The sequence below is a fragment of the Nannospalax galili genome, unplaced genomic scaffold (genome assembly GCF_000622305.1).
Source record: "Nannospalax galili isolate Female #2095 unplaced genomic scaffold, S.galili_v1.0 scaffold127, whole genome shotgun sequence".
Lineage (NCBI taxonomy): Eukaryota > Metazoa > Chordata > Mammalia > Rodentia > Spalacidae > Nannospalax > Nannospalax galili.
Window position 1 is genome coordinate 732,492 of NW_008360326.1, and position 19,891 is coordinate 752,382.

At 38.4% G+C, this 19,891-nt stretch overlaps 1 protein-coding gene across 3 annotated transcripts in view; it reads right to left on the reverse strand.

Annotated features, from left to right (window-relative positions):
* The window catches only part of Bard1 (BRCA1 associated RING domain 1), a 75,305-nt gene that overhangs the window by 45,999 nt on the left and 9,415 nt on the right, over nucleotides 1-19,891 (reverse strand). For 2 of the 3 annotated variants that reach the window (XM_029560012.1, XM_017796249.2), the window contains exons 2-4: nucleotides 16,863-16,919; nucleotides 15,515-15,663; nucleotides 5,709-6,643 (exon numbers count right to left, since the gene is read on the reverse strand). In XM_029560012.1, coding sequence (XP_029415872.1) covers nucleotides 5,709-6,643; nucleotides 15,515-15,663; nucleotides 16,863-16,919 — 1,141 coding nt within the window. The remainder of the gene's footprint in view (nucleotides 1-5,708; nucleotides 6,644-15,514; nucleotides 15,664-16,862; nucleotides 16,920-19,891) is intronic. The other variant, XM_029560014.1, reaches the window with a different exon arrangement.

A 19,891-nucleotide genomic window follows, 5' to 3' on the forward strand; every position in this document is an offset into this window, starting at 1 on the left:
ACTGATCTGATATTTCCAAGTAATACTTTAAAGGAAAAGATAAAGGAGTGTGTGTCACACTAATTTTTTCTACTTGTAACTTTGTAGTGAAAAGATTATTTATATAGTATCACATCCAACAATATAAATTAACTTTCCAAAAGCATACAAAGAAAATCTTTTTCATCATTTATAAAGATTGATTCATTAATATCAAAAATACCATCACTAAAAAATACCTTCATAAAGACAATATAGGACTTTACAATTAAGTATAAGGAAAATTACGGACTCATCACAGTTAATTTCCACTGAAACCAGCTGCCCAAGCAATTAAATGTCATTAAAAAAAATTAACCTTCTGGAACAATGATTTAAAATATGGGAAACACTTCTCTGACTTCTTAGAATTTACTGATTAAAGTAATTTCATATATAATTATGACCTAGTCAACCTTACAGTAAGTTACTAGTATTACATAGACTGAGGTGGGTGACTGACAGAAAGAGGCAGATGCTGACTCCAAGTGGTATTACAGATGTTCAAATCTTTTTTTATTATCATTTATTATTTTTACTTTATGTGTATGAATGTTATGCCTGCATGTTATTTAAGTGCACCCATGTCATGCAGTTACCTGTGGAGGTCAGAAGAGGGCATCGGATCCCTTGGAACTGGAGCTAGGACAGTTGTTAGCCACCATGCAAGGTGTGGGAAATCAAACCAGGGTTCTCTGTAAGAGCAGTCAGTGATCTTAACTGCTGAGCCACCATGCAAGGTACGGGAAATCAAACCAGGGTTCTCTGTAAGAGCAGTCAGTGATCTTAACTGCTGAGCCGTCTCTCCAGTCCCCAGAGTTCAATCTTGGCACATCACAGATCCTAGTTTTCCTGGGTGCCCTTTACTTCCTTATAAACCCAGTGTGAAGGACACAAAACTTCATACAATATGTAACAGGATGCTGAATCCTTTCCAGGATTCTCTCTACCCAGAGTTCTCAGCAGGTCCTGCCTTTAGATTGTCATCAAGATATCCATGATCTGCATGACATCGTGCATGCCAGATTTGGATACTTCACAGAAAGTTCACTACAGTGGCATCACTTACAAGCAACCATTTCCATATTGCTTACTTTCACAACACTATGAATAAATACCTGAAATAAACAACTTACAGAAAGATTCTACTCATGGAGTTTCAGCCCATCAGGGCAAAGAAGTAGAACAGAGCAAATCACATCATGGTGGCCAGGAAGCAGAGAGGAACAGGAAAAAACAGCAAGAGGCCAGGGCAAGATACAGCCTCTAAGGATACATTCCCAGTGACTTAAGTCCCCCAAGCAGTTCCATTACCTTAAAGTTTGAATTTATCAATGGACTGACCATTCTTTCTAGGTCAGAGACTCACGACCTAATAGACACAACTAGAAGAGGAATGCTTTACTAACACCCAAGGTGTTTCTTATTCTTGTCACAGGCTTTGTTCATTTGTTTGAGACAAGGTTTTACTATATAGTGCAAGCTGGCCTTGCATCGGCTATACAGTCCAGGTTGGCTTCGAACTCACAGTAACCCTCCCTCGGTCTCCAGAATGCAAGGTTCACAGGTGTACACCACCAGACCCAGCTCCAAAGAGGCTGAAAAATCAAGACTTACCACCACAATTGCCATGTTAAGAATCTGTTCTATGGAACTTGGTGTTTATTTTAGTATCTACAAATTCCCAAGCATCACTGATATAATAGAATTGTTTTAATGCTCTAATTATTTTGGTTTTTATTAAGTTTTCATAAACATTATGAGTGTTTTCTTAGTTTCCATTGAGGCATAATGCTTTTCATAAAAATCTTCCATAAATAGGGCTAGGAAGATGGCTCAGTCTATAAGTGCTCATTGCACAAGTACAGGTCCCTCAGTTCAGATTCTCAGCACCCACAAAAATCTGAGTATGTGGGCATGTACCTGTAATTCTAGGCCTAGGGAATCAGAGACAGGCAGATGCATAGAGCTTGTTGGCCCGCTAGTCCTGCCAAACAGATAAGCCCCACCCACATTCAGAGACAGGCCCCATCTGAAAAAAAAAAAAAAAAAAAAATCAGAAAATTAAGGTGGAGAGTGATAGAGGAAGACACCCAACACCAACCTCCGGCCTCAGTTTGCACTCCCACACGTATAAAATCTCTCATAACATGACCTTAGTAGCATTCTAACCATTGTTGACAGACATTCAAATAGGAACATCAGTTATAAAGATATTCACATAATCTTATCAGCCCACAGTAGAATGAAATATAAATCAACATAAATACAGACTGAACAATGCACTTTTGAGAATGAGTCACTGAGGGCTGGAGCGATGGATCAGCGGTTAAGAACACTGATTGTTCTTGCAGAAGACCTGGGTACAAATCCCAGTACCCACATGGCAGCTAACAACTGTCCAACTCTAGTTCCAAGGGATCCGACAGCCTCTTTTGTCCTCCACAGGCATTGCACGACATGGGTGCACTTACCTACATGCAGGCAATACATTCATATACATAAAATAAAAATAATAAAATATCAAGAAAAGAAAAGAAAGTCACTGAAGAACTCAGGGAAGAAATTTAAAATGTCCTGGAAACAAATGAAAATGACAGCACAACCTACCAGATCCTTCGAGGAGCATTGACAGCCCTAAGGGCTTATAATTTAAAAACTCAAAGAGGGTCGATGAGATGGCTCAGCTTGCCGCAAGCCTACCAGCCTGAGTTCAATCCCCAGAACGTACATGGTAGAAGAAGAGAAGCAGACCCCCACATGTTATCCTCTGACCTACACACAACACAAATATGCACACATGCACACACATAACAAATAAGTATTTTTTAAGAAAAGTCAGAGATGGCAAATAAACAATGATGCACACTCAAGGCTCTAGAAAAACTAGGCCAAATCCAAATCCAGTAAATATAGTATGGAACAAAGATTAGGACAGAAATTGATTAGAACAATGCATAGAATCAAGTAGTTGGTTTTTTTAAAGGATGAACAAGACTGACAAGACTCCAACCAAACTAACAAAAAGAGAGAAGACGAATAATAGAGATGAAAGAGAAGCTGCTACAACAAGAAGATTATTTTGGGATACTTTGAAAACTTACATTCCAAAGGCTAGAAAATCTAGAAGAAATGGATACCTGTCTAAACTTGTGATCTATCAAAATTAACACCGGAAGATAAAAACAAGCAATGAAATTGCAGCAGCAGTTGAAAGTTTTCACACAAAGAAAGGGCCAGGACAAGATGGATTCACTAGTGAATTCCTCAAACTTTTAAGGAAAGTCTAACACCAATACTTCTCGAACTAGTCTACAAAACAGAAAGGGAAAGAACAATACCAAACTCAATTATATGAAGTCATTATTAGCCAGATACCAAAACTGGATTAAAAAAAGACCTAACAACAACAACAACAACAAAACCACAGACCAATTTCCAAAGACATCCTTCACAGAACTAGAAAAACCATCCTAGAAAAGAACATAATTTGCAATGTGATTCAGGGCATGAACACTGGGGATGGGGAAAGTACTTTGCCTGGTCCAGGCATCTTTGATCGAAGTGTGGGACTCCTGAAAAGCAGAGAGCCTTTCCAGGTACATCAGAAGCATGAAAGGGGTCAAAGAATTTGAGGACGGAGCCTGCTGTGGCAGGATTTGAAGATCAAGGAAAAGGGCCACCAACTAAGGAATCTGACAGTCTCCAGAATCTGGGAATTGTCTCGGCTACAGAAGAATAAACCAGAAATTCAAGAGCAACAAAACGCTGCTCCCAGCTTGATGGCTACGGAGAGGCTATAGCTAAACATGATGCCTAGAGGTAGGTTTGGGGCAAGATGTTAAAAAATATTAGAAATAATGTTCCCAAGTTCAAAGATCATTCTGGAAAGCCCTAATTACAGTAAGCAAAGGAACATAAAAACTACTGCTGTGTTCTGTTCTCTGCCCAAATGTATGAAGCTGAATGGAGTGACCGTGGGTCCAGAAGCCTTAGAGAACAAATGAGCCATGGAAGCTGAAAGCCTGCCTATGCGCTTCAGGAAAAAATAACCACAGCAGCAACCAAGAAAAACCTTAGCTTTTGAATGCACAAAACCTGGTACTTCCCTTTATTTGCTTTGGCTGCCTTAAAGGTCACTAAATCTAAATTCATTATGCAGAAATAACTTTCCTGCTTTCCTGCTCCTTGCTACATTTTATAGAAGCTTTAACATTAAGGTGTTTTCAACCATTTTCTGAAGCAGGTGGGCACATGGCATAAATAAGACAGTTGAACTGCAGTATCTGGATTCCTAGTATCCCTAGGTAGTTCATTCTTGTCTACAATGAGAAAATCAAGGTAAGAATTAAATGAAAACTATTTACAAAAGAGAACTATACTGACAAACCCACTAATTTCCCTCTCCTAACTCTGTCTACCAAAATCAAGCTTAGGAGTTGAGAACACAGCTCCCTGGTAAAACTTTTTTACCTAGCATGGTAAGGGCCTGTGTTTGGATCTAAAAACAAGACAGCAAAAAGATAAACAGGTAGAGATTTACATTTAGCTCATAAATTTTTAAAAGAACAATTGTTAATTAATTCATGGCTTAATAACAAACAATAGAAATCAATGCATCGTCTAAATGTAGTAAATCAGAATCAGTCAACTAATGACAATACTATCCAACAATTAGGTTCAAGAAAACAAAATGGGCAGCTTTAATTTGGGCAAGACTTTCTAAGTAAACTGACAAAACTCATACGAAGCAATCATGAACATATCAACGAAGAAAACTCACCGAGACAGAATCACACCACTATTTTTTCCTGTCTGTTCTTTTTTGACTTTTTTCCATGTCTAGAACACCACAATACAAACTATGGTTTGTAGGCCAGCTTCTGAATTCAAGCTTTATTGGTTTATTTAATGTCTACGGGTGCTTTTGCTCTAGGATGGAACAGGTGAACAGTGATATGGACTATCCAGCTTGCAAAGCTGAAAATATGTCCACTAGTACCCCCTAGTCTAGACTTTAGGCCCTAGAGATCCTCACTAACAGAGATACATTTTCTTATACGTGGAAGATAATTCTCTACCAACATAAGTGGATGCTTGGTTGGTGGTCTGAACATTCCCAGAAAGAAAACAAACTATAGCACCCTACATTCTTACTAATAATCTGAAAAATGAATGAAACATACTAATTAACCAGCTATTTATATTTATGAAGCATTAACAACATTAAGATTATAATCACTTGTATATGTGTATAAAATAGATACATGTAACAAGGAGGCCAAAAAGTCATACTTTGCAGAAATCACCTGGAACATCACCACAGGTAACTCCAAAGCTCTGAGTTGTCCAGAGTATGAAAGCCCTAGCATGTGGCTACTGGCAGATTCTCTTTCCCCACCTCCTCACTGGCATCTAACTTACATTAAGGTCTTCAAGTCACTGGGCATGAAGAGAAAGTGAGATTCCCACCCACTCCTCATTCTCTCTTTTGCTTCTCAACCATGAGGCTTTGTTCCACCGCAAACATACCAAGATACGTCCAAAGTAACAGGGCCAACCAGTCATGGGCTGAAACCTCTAAAACTATGAGGTAAGTAAACCTTTTCTATTATCTCAAGTGTTCACTACAGTAACAAAAAGCTGACTAACAGTCTCATTCCAAGATTGTATTTGAGTAAACATCCTACCTTAATAGAAGCAATATGAAGCAAAGTCTCTCCTCTGTGATTTCTTTTCCCAGTCACACGGCTACTGGGTGACAGCTTCACTGTGGAGGGGCTTGGCATCATTTGTCTGTAAGTTGAATTATTCAGTGTAGCTGTGGGTGTACCGGGTGAAAGGCTAAGGGAGTCATCTGAAGCATTATTGCTTCTCCCGAGTGAGGCATCAACCTGAAGTTTGCCTGAAGGTGGGGAGGAACAGTCCAGCAAAAGTATGCTTTCTGTACACATCCTTGGTTTGACAAACTCTCTCCTGGTGCTTGGAATGTTGCTTTCAGATCTTTTACGAGTGGGACTCGAAGGTCTGCCAAGGCTTTCATGATTTCCACTGTACCCTGACGACAAAGATGTCTCTGAGCAACGATCCTGCACACAGACCTTGCTCTGAGGAGTCCCTTCACTGCTGCTCTCAATCTCTGGAGACACAATATGCTCAGCCAGTGGTAAAGAGCCTTCAGTCAAGCTTCCAAAACATTCAGATTCAGCTACAGAGCCACTTGCTAGTAAGTCTATTTCACTGTTTATCTGTGGACTCTCAATAACAGACGGTTGGCTACAGAAAGACACCAGTCTCTCCTTAAATTCTTGTTTGGAATCAGGTTCACTACCTTCTTGCTCGGGCCCCAAATTCCATTCTTGGTTAATCTCAGCTAAAGTTTTCTTCTGCTGCTTTTTCACAGATGTAGAAGCCACTTTAGCTCGCTTAGAAACAACGTCAGGAGGAGTTAGAGAAACAAAGTCAAACACTGAGGTTTGCTGAGTCTTTTGAGGCTGAGTTTGTGCTGAAACTTTATTCACAACATATCTGACCTTCTTCTTTCGAGGACTAAACCACATTTTTATTGAATTCTTCTTGTTTACTGCATTACTAAATAAATCTTCCCCAGATGTATCTTCTGGATCTGACAGAAAAAAGGAAAATAAATGTGCTCCCATCTTGAGCTATCAACAGATTTTACTTATAATTCCCCTTATAAGGGGTATCACCTGTTTTTATTTGTATATCCTTTTCTCTACTCTTAGACTACAGTCTCCTGGAGAAGAGGCAGATAGTCATTCATTTAACAAATGTTTACCAAATCCTACATATGCCAGTGTTCCAGAAACAGGATATAAGGCAAGAATAAAACATGGAACTTACAGTCCACTAATAATACATAAAATTAAGTGGAATAGTAGAATATGTACGTATTATACCAGATACCAGATGAAAGCTAAGGAACAGAAATATCGGGGGGGGCGGGAATGAAAAGAGGATGAAAAGATAAAATGTAGAAATAATAAACAGGGCATACTAACTGATACTAAAATTTTTTTAAAGATATTTACAAATTAGCAAGGTACGGTGGCACACGCCTTTAACCCCAGCACTTGGGAGGCAGAGGCGTGTGGATCTCTGTGAGTTCAAGGTCAGCCTAGTCTACATTTTGAGTTCCAGGCCAGCTGGGGCTACAGGGAGACACTGTCTCAAAAAACAATAAAAACAAACAAAAGCATTTGCTAATCAATCAATATCCTGCAATAAATCAAAAAAAAATAGTAAACAGAAACAAGAAAGAGAAGACCACTCACCCTGGCATGAAAATAAAAATCATTGCAAACCACTTTCTCATAGGAGCCTTTTCTTCTGCATTAAGGTGTGTTAACCTCAATCTTCACATGTTTGAAAGGTCACACTTTTCTGTGAACTCCCAGGTATGCATCTGTTTTTGTTAATCTGTTTTGTTGTTTTTCAGTTTAATTCGTAGGTGCCCACGCAGAAAGCCAAGAGGGTCAAGGCGAATCCTTCCTACCTGACAACTTGAACAAGACATCTACTCCTCTACTCTCTGATACTTAAGGCCAGCTCCCCTCAGGTAGTGATACTTTGGTTTGGTTTTTAGGTTCACTCATTTTTCTTTTAAAAAAAATAATAATAATCCTACGGCTAAGGCGCATAACTCAGAGGCAGAGCATGTGAGAGATTCCATCCCCAGCACCACATAAAAAAAGTAAACCTGTTTTGGTTTAACTTTCACTCTTTCCTCTCCATCTACCTCATATAAACACAGATAAAACCAACCCAGTGGTAAACCAGAGATGATGCTCAGTAAAAATTGATGAATAAATTCTTTGATATCTTTTTCAATTTGACATTTATAAAGAGGCATTAGAATTAATTTCACAGGAAGCATTGTAGTTCAGTGGTATAGCAAAAACAGCATATGTAATGCTCTGGGGTCAAGCCCCACCTCTAAAATAAAATAACTAATTTTAAGGACTAGGAAACAACTTGGAGATTCTCTAGTCCAATTTTCTCATTTTAAAAATGAGGAGCCAAGGGGCTGGAGAGATAGCTCAGTGGTTAAGAACACATGGTACTCTTGGAAGGGACCCAAGGTCTGTTCCCAGTACCCATTTCAGCAGTTCACAACCACCTGTAACTCCAGCTCAAAAGTACCTACCACGTCTGGACGTGTCTGGTTCTGCTGGCACAGAACGCATATGCTCATCCACACTTGGACACATACACACACATACACAAAACACAATCATTTTAAAGATAAATCTTTTATAAAAATGAGCCAAAGTTTGTTTAACCAAGAAGCAGAGGGACAGAATATAGCTTCCAATGTGCTACACATCCCTCCGCCAAAAGTGGATCATCAAAAGGTCAATTAAAGTATAAGAAGAACACAAGTAAGGCAGGGTTCCTGGAGAAGCAACACCTGACAAGACCGCAGCAAGTGGATAACAAACGACTTGTGTGGCCTATTTTCACTCTCCAGTTTAACACATACAATGTAATTCCTCTGATCAACTTGGCTAGCGCAAGTGTTTTTCCTACTACAAAAATAAAAGGAAACACATCGATTCTAGTTTTATCACCAGAAGTCACTTTTCATGGTAAGAACTCTGAAAAACCTTTCTTATATCACAGAACTAAAGAAATGTTAACAGCAGAGCTCTAAAAAAGAGTATGAAAACCAATGCCCACTAGTGCATCTCATTCCTCAGGATTTGTAATATCAACAGTGTAAAAAATAAATAAAAATATTAACTAGGCAGGGTGGCACGTGCCTATAATCCCAGCAATTGGGAAGTAGAAGTAGGAAGATCAGGAATGAAGACTATCTTGGGCTACGGAAGACACTGTCTCAAAAAATAAGGACCCACCACGTCTTTAGGCGCACCTTTAATCCCAGTACTTGGGAGGCAGAGGCTGGCAGATCTCTGAGAAGGAGGCCTGCCTGGTCTACAAAAACATTCTGTCACCAAAAAAGGAAAGAAAATAAATAAACATGATTAATTTTAAATGGGCCTACTCTTGAGAACATTTATTATTCAGGGTAACATAATTAAATTTGTACTGTTTTTTGAAAAGAAATTTAAACATTCTCATGCCTTGATTTCTCAATGTTATCAATTTTTACTGCCTTTTTAAAAAACACTTTTTATCACACAGAGCATTGTTTTGTTGCTTTGCCAGCTTACCCAGTTATTACCACACTAAAAATTAACTCAAATATCAACTCTTAAATGTTCAGAATAATTTCCTTTGTCTGATCTTTCTTTCACCTCCCATTTCTTGGCTACATGAGTCTGTCTTTATAAACACATCTACCAGGTTTAAAAGCACCCTAAGGGAAAAGAAATGGAAAATACTGAGTGTTAAGAAATAAGTAACGAGGAGCTGGAGACATGGCTCAGAGGTTAAGAGCACTGGCTGCTCTGGCAGAGGACCTGGGTTCGGTTCCCAGCACCCACATGGTGGCTAACGACTGTAACTCCAGTTCCAGGGGATCTAATGCTCTCTTCTGACTTCCACAGGCATTGCACAACACAGGTACACCTAACTCCTTGACATACAAGCAATACACTCATACTCATAAAATAAAAATAAAATATTTTAAAGAAATAAATAACTAGCTTTCAACCCTGTAGAAATTTCAGATGTAATTCTTGCCTAACAACAACAACCATTTTAGTCAACTTATACTCTAAAAGCTGACACTTCCTCCTGGTGAAACGGAAGCAGTACAATGAAGACAAGCAACAGTTAAGCTTGTCAAAAGCGAGACTACAGCTAAATGAAGGCAGATTCCTACATCTTCTTCACCTTTGAGGTCATTACTCAACAATACATGGTCTACAAAGTGTTTCTGAGACAGGATCTTAGGAATCAAAACAATCAGAATAAAGTGTCCATTCACACAGAAACTTTACATCTAAATTCAACAAGGTCTTGTCTTTGCAGTGATAAGTAGTAGATTTCAAAACCAAGCCACTTCTGATATAATCCCCAGTCTAGAGAAAAGGTCAAAATGAAATGTTACCAGGACTACTTTTTAAGAAGGACTCAGAATTACAAAGACTTAAAGGTTAATTCTCAAGTAGTCTGTGAAAAGTTGTATTTGGTTTTAATTTATTTTTTAAACACATGTTAACTTTTCAATCAAAAACAAGTCAAATTCTCTGTTTATAGCAAAATTAAGGCATGTCAACAGCAGTGACACATTCAACTGACTAAAAACCCCAAATCTAAAGAAATAAACTTCATTCTCAGTAGATTATAATTCCTAATTTATAAAAAGAGTAAGCAAAGAGAGGGGCTGGAGACATAGCTCAGCAATTAAGAGCACTGATGCCTCTTGCAGAGGACCCAGATTCAGTTCCCAGCACCCACACGGTTGCTAACAACTATCATCAACTCCAGTTGCAGGGGATCCAATGCCCCCTTCTGGCTTCTGCAGGCACTGTACACACACGCAGGCAAAACACTCATATACATAAATCTTCTTAAAAAGAGAATACATAGTGAAGTAATTTATATGTACACAATCATTTTATTAACTATTGTACACCTTTGCTCAAAAAGATTTTAATCATTTCACTTTATATAACAGAACAAGAGCAACCACAAACACAACTATGAATTCTGAATTTTATGCAGCATATGTAAGATAAAACTGAAAAGCAAAACACCAGTTGCTAGAACATAAATCATATTAACAGATACAAGTGTTTTTGTGGGTGAATGCTTCTAAGCCTAATAAATTATCATATTCATTTCATGAAGAAAAAGATTGGTCCTTCCTCTACAGAGCAAATTTCCTTTTGAAAAGCATTTTATTATATTTATTTTATGTGTGTGTATGAGTGTATTGCCTGCATGTACTTAAGTGCACCCACCATGTGCAATACCTGCGGAGGTCAGAAGAGGACATCAGATTCCCCCAGAACTGGAGTTACAGGCAGTTGTCATCTGCTATGTGGGTGCTGAAAATCAAACCCGGGTCTTCTGGAAGAGCAGCCAAAGCTACTAACCACTGAGCCATCTCTCCAGCCCTCATAGCAAATTTCTTAATGATGACACTTAAAAGAATCCTATTCTCTGAATTTAAATATTTCGGAATATACTACAAAATATCAAGGAACAGAGAGAGACGCATGTGTTACTAAGGAACTGCTTAGCCAAGTTTTTTCTTAAAATTTAATAATAAGCTATAGAAAAGAGAAGCAATTAGAAAATGTGATTTTGCTATCATTAATCTACATCAAAGGATAATGATGTACATTGTATGCCTTTCAAATTATTCTCTATTATAGGTTTCACAGCAGAAGTTAGAAATCTCTTTAGCTAACTAGATCCTTTAAAAAAAAAAAAACAAAGGAAAGCACTTTGCTTACCATCTGTGTAACATTAACGCTTTCACTGAAGAATGATTACTATGTAAGTTAAGAAATATTTAAGTCTATTTAAAATAACAACAGCAACATGGCTATTCAGGCATTCATCTCCTATTATAAAAAGTCAGAGCCTATATGAGCTATGTAATCACCTCAGAGGGCCAGCATCTTTCTCTAGACCAGAAAAAGAGAAACACAAATCATGACCCTATGAAAGCAGAAGCAAAGCCTTCTTTACATTGTTACCAACACGTTCCACAAAACTTGACCAGCACCTGCAAGGTCTGATTTAACATGACGGGGTCCAAGGGGAAAATAAAAACTTTAAATTTAATTCTATTAGTAGAAAACAGATTATGTTATAAAGAATATGATAAAATTATCCATAAACGGCCATCAGAAAAATCTGACCATCTCTTCTCTTTAAAGTACATTGAACCAAGAAAAATATGTTGAAATGTTTAGAGGCTCATTCGCGTTTTCCTATAAATCAGGCTTCTTTATCTCCAGTATGCCATATACTATGTCCGTGATTTGACAAGTTCTTTCTAATTACCCACCTTAATTACAGTAATTATATAGTTTATAGTAAATGCAAGTAACAAGGTTCATTTCGAAGATAAATTATGAACTACAGGATTTTTTTTTTTAAGATAGAGAAAATGTGAGATGCTCAACCATTCCACTGAATTCATCATCAACATGTGATCATTAACAGTTACATAATTTTGGAGCTAGGCCTTAGGAATCATTCAGACTCACACCCTTATCTCTTTTTTTTTCCAATTTTTTGAGACCGCTCACACTATGCAACTCCAGTTGGCCTGAAACTAGTTATGTATACCAAGGTAGCCTAGATCTCAGAGATCTACCTGCCTCTGCCTCCTGAGTCCTGGGATTAAAGATGTGCACTACCATGCCCAGCACACACCTTTATCTTAAAGTGAGATCATTTTTCCATTACAAAGAAGATCACTTATTCACAATTACCTATTTTATACCACTTTAGTTTAGTTTTAAAAGTACCAGACCTCATTAAATGTACTAAATGAACTGTAAAAAAAAAAAAATGCTACAAAAAAATTAAAACTTAAAAATTAAAAAACCAGTCACAGCTGGTTTGCTCTGAAATGACTTCGGAGGAAAAGTTGAAAACAATACCATTTAAAGTAGAAAGCCTTTACACCACAGAAATAGAGGTAGTCAGAATGTTCATGCTCTAAAATGCTTGTCATTTTTCTATCAAAGTAGCAAAAAAACACTGCAATTTCTTCTTTTTAGATTTATTTGTGTATGTGTGCATGTGTATGCGTGTGCACTTGTGCCTGCCTGAAGGCCAAAAAAGGTGAAACAAGTCAGAAGACGGTGTCAGATTCCTCAAAACTAGAGTTACAGGCATTTGCAGATGTCCAGCTTGTTCTGTGGGAGCTGGGATCTGAACCCAGTCCTCAAACACAGAGCAAGCTCTCTGAACAGTTAAGCCATCTCTCTAGTCCCGCAATGCCAATTTCTATCCAACTTATATCAACAAACGTAACAAATATCAACCAAACAAATGCTCAAAATAGAAAAACAATGAGAAATATACATGATATCCTGTATGGTGCTGAATCTACTGAGTAAAGGAATCAAGATAGACCCCAAAGTACTTACCTTCTGACTATGTGTTATCTGAAGAGTTTTCTAAAGAAATTCCAGTTCATCCTAAGATACTGTTGAAGACAGCACTGGTAAAGGCTGATAAGAACTAAAGGGATAATTATTCTTGATATATAGAGATATAGATAGATAATACATGGATGGACGGACGGATGAATAATAGATTTCTTTCTACAATGGAGACAGAACCCAGGATTGAGCAGTTCACTGACTCATAAGGAAAACAAAACCAAAATGACCTCTGGAATATGAACTGCCACAATTCTTCCATCTTCTCTTCTACTTAAATGAGAAAATCATATTCTAAAAGGTCTCACGTCCCATCTAGAACCCTGTTTGAAACTCAATTTCCCTAAATATCTTACTGATGAAATATTAAGGTGTTTCATACTCCATGGTCTACAAAATATAAAAGCTATACTATTGATTCAAACATCCCTCACTATTGCAGAATTCCTAGGAGTCTTATTCCTTTTTGTACCCCCAAGGAACCTAATACTCTAATGAGCCATAGTTGATAGCAATTAACCTACAAGGTTACTCTGCTCTCCTCCCAGTTTATCACCATTAAAATTGTCAAATTACATATTTATGGATTAAATTGTGAATTTCTTTCTACTCCCTGAATTTGTATGCTGAAGCCCTAACTAACCCCTAGTACCTCAGAATGTAATCAACTGGAAATAAAGCATATGTAATCAGTTAAGATAAAGCTGTACTAGGGCTATTTCTAAGAGAATTCTTGTATCAACACTCATGCAAGGAGGATACACAGTGAACCTCAAGACAGCATGTGAGGGTGCTTGTGGAGGCCAGAGGTGTTAGACTGTGGATGTTGGGAACGCAATGTGGAGCCTCTGAAACAGTAATACATGCTCTTAACTGCTGAGTCATCACTCCAGCCCCCCAAACACATTCTTAAAAGGCTATCACCACAATATTTTTTAAAGTGAGGATTTTACAAATACGTTTATATACTTACATCTAATAATAAGTCACACTAGCACTGTTACATATTGTATCATTTTTAAAGAAAGGAGTCTAAGCTGAGTGTGGCTTTAATCTAGCACTTGGGAGGCAGAAGCAGGCAAATCTCTGTGAGATCTGGGCCAGCCTTGTCTACATAATGAGGACCAGGCTACCTAGATCTATATAGTGAGACCCTGTCTCAAAAAAAAAAAAAGTTGAGTGACTGGAGAGATGGCTCTTGCAGAGTACCCAGACTCAATTCCAAGCACCCACATGGAGGCTAACAGATATCCATAACTCAAGTTCCAGGGGAATCCGAGGCTGTCTTCTGATCTCCATGGGTACTGCAAAACACAGGTGAACTTAATCTACACCTAGCAATACACACATACACATAAAATTAAAATAAAGTATTTGATCTTCGAATTAGCTTTGTAAAAAAAGAATCTAATACAATGATCCAGATGCTAAATGTAAACATCATAGGTTAACTATGACTTTAATTCTTAATAATATGAACCTCTGTTACAGCACTTGGGAGGCTAAGTCAGCCTAGTTTACCTAGTGAGTTCCAGGTCAGTCAGAGCTATACAGTGAGGCCCTGCTCAAAAAAACAGAGAGGGGGAAAAAGGACCTCTGTTCAATAAAAGTATTTGCCTTTACTAGTAGCTGACAGTAACAACGTCATGTCAGAATCTAAAGAAAAAAGAGCTTTGAAATATAAAGCCAAAAATTTTACATTACCAATCTCTTATGGCACCCTGCCAGACAGAAGGGGTCTCCTATAACACATGCTAAAATGATATGATCTGGTCAATAAAAAGACAACTCCAATATCCAATTACGAACATTCAAAACACTTTACTTTCTTTTCACAGCTAATTAGTTCTCAGCAGAAAGCACGATGGGAAGATATACAGTTAATTCACAGAGTCTTAAGAACAATTTGAAAAACATTAACCCCCATTTAAATAGAAAAAGAAAATGAGTATTAGAATTTTGTTCTTTTAAAATGTACTCATCTAATTAATTCAGTCTAGAAAAGTGATCGTTGGACGGATATTGTAGTCTATCTTGCAATAGTGTACTTAAATGAATTAAGCATTATTACAAAGAAAATCACTATACCATATATATTCTACAGAAATTATCCTAACTGTAAAAGGCAGCCAGTGTAAATTAGGGAGAGTCTCTGGACTGACAATCAAGAAATGATTTCTCTTGCCTCTGTATTAATTCTAGATGTGACTGTAGGCAAGAGCATTTCATTTCTCTAGACCTTGGTACCTCCTCTATAAAGGAATTAGACTTAATTATCTCATTTCTCAAAATGATTCCTCAAAGCCCCCTCCCCAAAATTGCTTATCTTAAAATCTGTCACTCCGAATTCCTGATCTTCTATTCTTTCTTCACATGATCATTATCATTATTAATTCATGTGCTATTTAACAAAAAGATGAAGGAATATTACTCACCTGAAAGTTTACTGTCATGTAGCAAATTCTGAAGTTTACTATAAAGCTGGATCATACTGTCCAATTGTCTGTTCATCTTGATGTCTAGTATCCAGGCTGGGGTGTGACACACTGGACATGCTGATCCAACACAGTCCCTTACACAATCACTTAAAAAGAGTTTTTTAAAATTCATCAGAATCTGAACTCCAGAAAGCATATGAACAGACATAAACAGAGGTTGTTCTAGACAGAATGGTGAAACAGTGAGCTTCAGACAGTATGATACACACGCAGAGCAGTAAGGCCCCTCCCCAGTAAATTTACTATGATGAGACATGCGTTACCCTGACATCAGTTTTCAGTTCCCAGCAAACAAATCTATGGCTTCTAACAGAAAGGGTACAGGCATGTAAAGAAATGTAGTTTCAATGCAAAGGACTATGAACCAGAAACTTCTAAAACAGTGAGCCAAAATAAATCCTTCCCCCATTGATACCAGTGGCCTGAATGTGAAACATTGGCCACAGACTCATGTGTTGATTACTTGGTCCTCAACTAAGCAGTGCTATTTTGGGAGGTGGTGAGAACTTTAGGAGATGGAGGTTAGCTAGAGAAGACACTGGTGGTATACCTTTGAAAAGGTTATGGCTGGTGCAAAATCCCCAGCCTCTCCTCTCTGTTTCCTTCCCACAATGAGTAAGCAGCTTCCACCTCTACACGCTCACTCCCAGCAGGTCGCGTTCTGTCTCACAGGTACCCAAAATCAACAGAGCCAAGGACTAGAAACCTGTGAGATGATGCACTGCTTTTCCTCAGTTAACGGCTGGTACCACAGCAGCAAATATCAACTAATATACACTCTTCAATTATCTAAATCACGTACTTTGTCACAGTGATGGAAACCCTCACTCACACACAGCCAGCAGCCTACACATTAGGCAGGAGTCATGGAACAGTGTCTCCCTCAGAGTTCAGAAGAACAAGCCCTGCCCACATATTAGAGCTTAACTCCAGAACAATGACAAAAAAAGTCTACTGCTTTAAGTTACCCAGTCCTTGCAATTTTATTATGGAAGGCTTTGGAAACTAATACTAACTACAAGAATTATTTTGCTAAGTTTTCAAACACTATGATTTTGTTCATTCAAAACTGGGAAATTTTAAAGGGTTTGTTTGAATTATATAAAAGGTATTATTTCTTTTACAAAAACTTAACATAGCTATTTACTAAGCATTTAACTTTGAACCTTATCCTCTTTGAGCTTTATTTTCTTATTTGTAAATGAAAAGTGATCAAGATCAACTCAAGATAATGAATGACTGCCATCTAGTAAAACAGCTACCCAGAACAGCTCTAACTACTTACCTACAGAAGATGTGCTCACATCCTCCTAAGCACACAGGCTCCCTCAGAATATGATCACTGATTAAAGAAAGGAAAATAGTCAACCGTAAGTCATTGTCAGACAAACATTTCATGACCAGTATGTCACAAACCCAAGGCCCAACAACACCTTATTTCTCTTTATCAAAGCAGAAAAAATTAAGAATGCATTTTTCAAAAGACTTTTAATGTGCTAGCTATATACTTCATTAACATACTACAAATAGCAATTATCAAACAGTGTAAATTGAGTATTTGCTGAGAGGTTAGAAGGAGTAACTGTTATTCCTGTTAGAATTTCTATAGTTCCCATAATAACTGTTCAAGGACTAATAAGCACCTCTGAGTGCAACACAATCAGCAGTGGCTTCTTCCAACTGCAAAGGCACATCTTCCCTGGCTGATTCAAAGTGAAGACCATGCATATATGTGATGCACTTACACACAAACAGGCAAAACATTCATATACATTTAAAAAATTAAACAAAGTGGAGGCCGTGAATCTCAAATGTGAACTGCAATTAAAATGACTGTATACTATCAAAATAAGAGCATTTTTGATAATAAAGGGGAGTAATTTATTAAAAAGGGTATTGGGACAAGGAGAACGAATAAAGACTGTTGCAGAAAACGAGGACATTAGGTCACCTTAATCATAATAATCCATGAGTTCCCATAAAAACAACAACAACAACAAACAAACAAACAAAACCCATGCTTGTGTCTTGGTATTAAGTAGCCACGTACTTTTACAGATGTTGACCAAAATGAACCATTCTTTCAATCCACATCAAGTTGACTGGTTCTTGAAGCAATTGCAAATACAAATCATCAAGCTGGCAGTTGCAGACTGAATTGAGAGAAGAGACAGAGGCAAGAGATCCCAGTGCTGTTCCTCAGAAGACCTGCTGTCTTTGACAGTCTTGGGGAAGAACTGGCACTTACTCATGTACATGCTTTAAGTCTTGACACTCAGCGGTAATGCAGAGAGCACCCAGAGAAGCCTTAAAGGATAAACACTTCCTATGTGCCGTTTATTATACGAACCCTAAGACCTTTAGGTATTCACACCATTATTAGCCAATTACCTCTGCACACAAACCACAGATCAGTAAAAACAGTTCTCTTGAAAGATCAAAGTTTTGCATTGCACATTTTAATAGATATGAACATTAACGTGAAACTGAGCTTTCATAAAGAGTGCTAAGAACACAGTAAACATCCAGTTAGCTCAAGCTACTGATACTGAGAACGCTGCTCACTGACATTATAAAATCCTTTACCTTCAAAAACTTACAAAATCTTTTTTCTGCCACACTACATAGAATAGACTGATAAACAGGAGTCTGGGAACTAGAGGATCTTACAATGCTCATGCTGCTCCTGTAATTTCTATTATTTGAGCCACCTAACCTCCTCTTTCCTAATCAAGTGGGCTAAATTCTACCTTGTCAAGAGGTCCCCCTGTAACATAGCAAAAGGGGTCATTGTTGCACTTCTTTGCATATCTTTTGCTACATCAACCTGGCCAAACCCAACTGTTTTCCACCAAGAGTAAAAACCACTCAACCTTGAGGTTCCACCGGTTCCCACAGGTTTAAAAATATTCAGAGCCTCTTTTGATAGTACCCACCCACCTCTAAGACACTCAAGAATGTCTGTCCATGGTGCTACATACACTGCAGGGCTTCCTTCTTTGTTTGCCCAGGCTGTAAAGATCACAATAAGGCAAAAAGATAGCTCAGTGTGGTGATGTACACCTGGATTCCCTGCACTCACAGGAAGCAGGAGGGTCTTAAGTTTAAGGCCAGCTTGGGTTATATAACAAGTTCCATGCCAACTTGGACTATAAAATGATACCCTACCTTAAGGTGGAGGCATCCACACCTTTGCATCTCTATAATGTATTAGATGATCCATCCATGAGTAAGAAGCTAAGCAATGACTAAATGGTGGCCACTCCAAGCTATCTATGCTCCTTAACTGCTTCAAACATGTGAATTTGAGACCCCCCCCCCCCCTTCCCTTGTTACCTCTTTCCCAGTAATCTTACTCTTCCCCCTCAGGACTAAGAGGGAAGCCCTCCTTACATCATTCTTCCTTCTTGACTCAGGTTGCTCTGGTCCCTAGCTCCCCCATCTTCTACTACATCTTCCCTGCTAGAAGTACATAATTCTCACCAATAGAGTCCCCTTTCTTCTTTCACTAAGAGCTAAGCATGCACAGGTAACCTGAGAAAATACTGCCATTGGTTCCTGCCTCCCATTCTGCCATCTGTTCTGACTCCTCTGATCTTGAACAGATAAAAGCTCTGAAATCAGTGTTCTATACCAGCAAATGTCATCCTCTCCATCTTAGCACTGACTCTCACCACAACAAAACTGCTCTGCAGGGTGCTTTAGGTCTTTCTCCTCCCTGACCTCCCTGTGACCATGCACTGACCTCATTGTCCTCCTGAAGGCTCTCCTTCCACCAAGTCTTACTTGTCTCAGCACCATTATCTGTCTATTTTGGCACAGCCGTAGCCATTCGTTGCCTACCCCCAATGTCAACAGATCCTCAGGACAGTCCACAGCCTCCTGGATCTCTCTCGTAATATTGGACTCAAAGTCTAGATTCTGTTTCTAAACCTCACATTTCCTTCCTGATTCTGAACCCTTTATCTCTATTTCTTACCTTTCATTCTACCAATGAGATGCCCTCATGCAATTGGCTGTGACATAATATCCAGAAATAATTGATCAGCAGAGCTAATTGTTCTAATCAGTGAACTAGACTGCATTTTTTGAGGTTCTTCACAAAAGAAACAAGACATAGGAAATGTGAGTGAGAAGCAGGTGCAGGAGTGTGCCAGGGAAAGGAGCAGTAGGGGAGCATGATGGCCATGTTGGGAGAGAGCAAGGCCAAGGGCAAAAGCAGGCAGGAGGCACACACCACAGAGGTGGGGCTCATCCATGTCAATGCCAGACTTCAGGGATGTCGTCAGGTTAGCCAAGAAGGTACCTGAATGA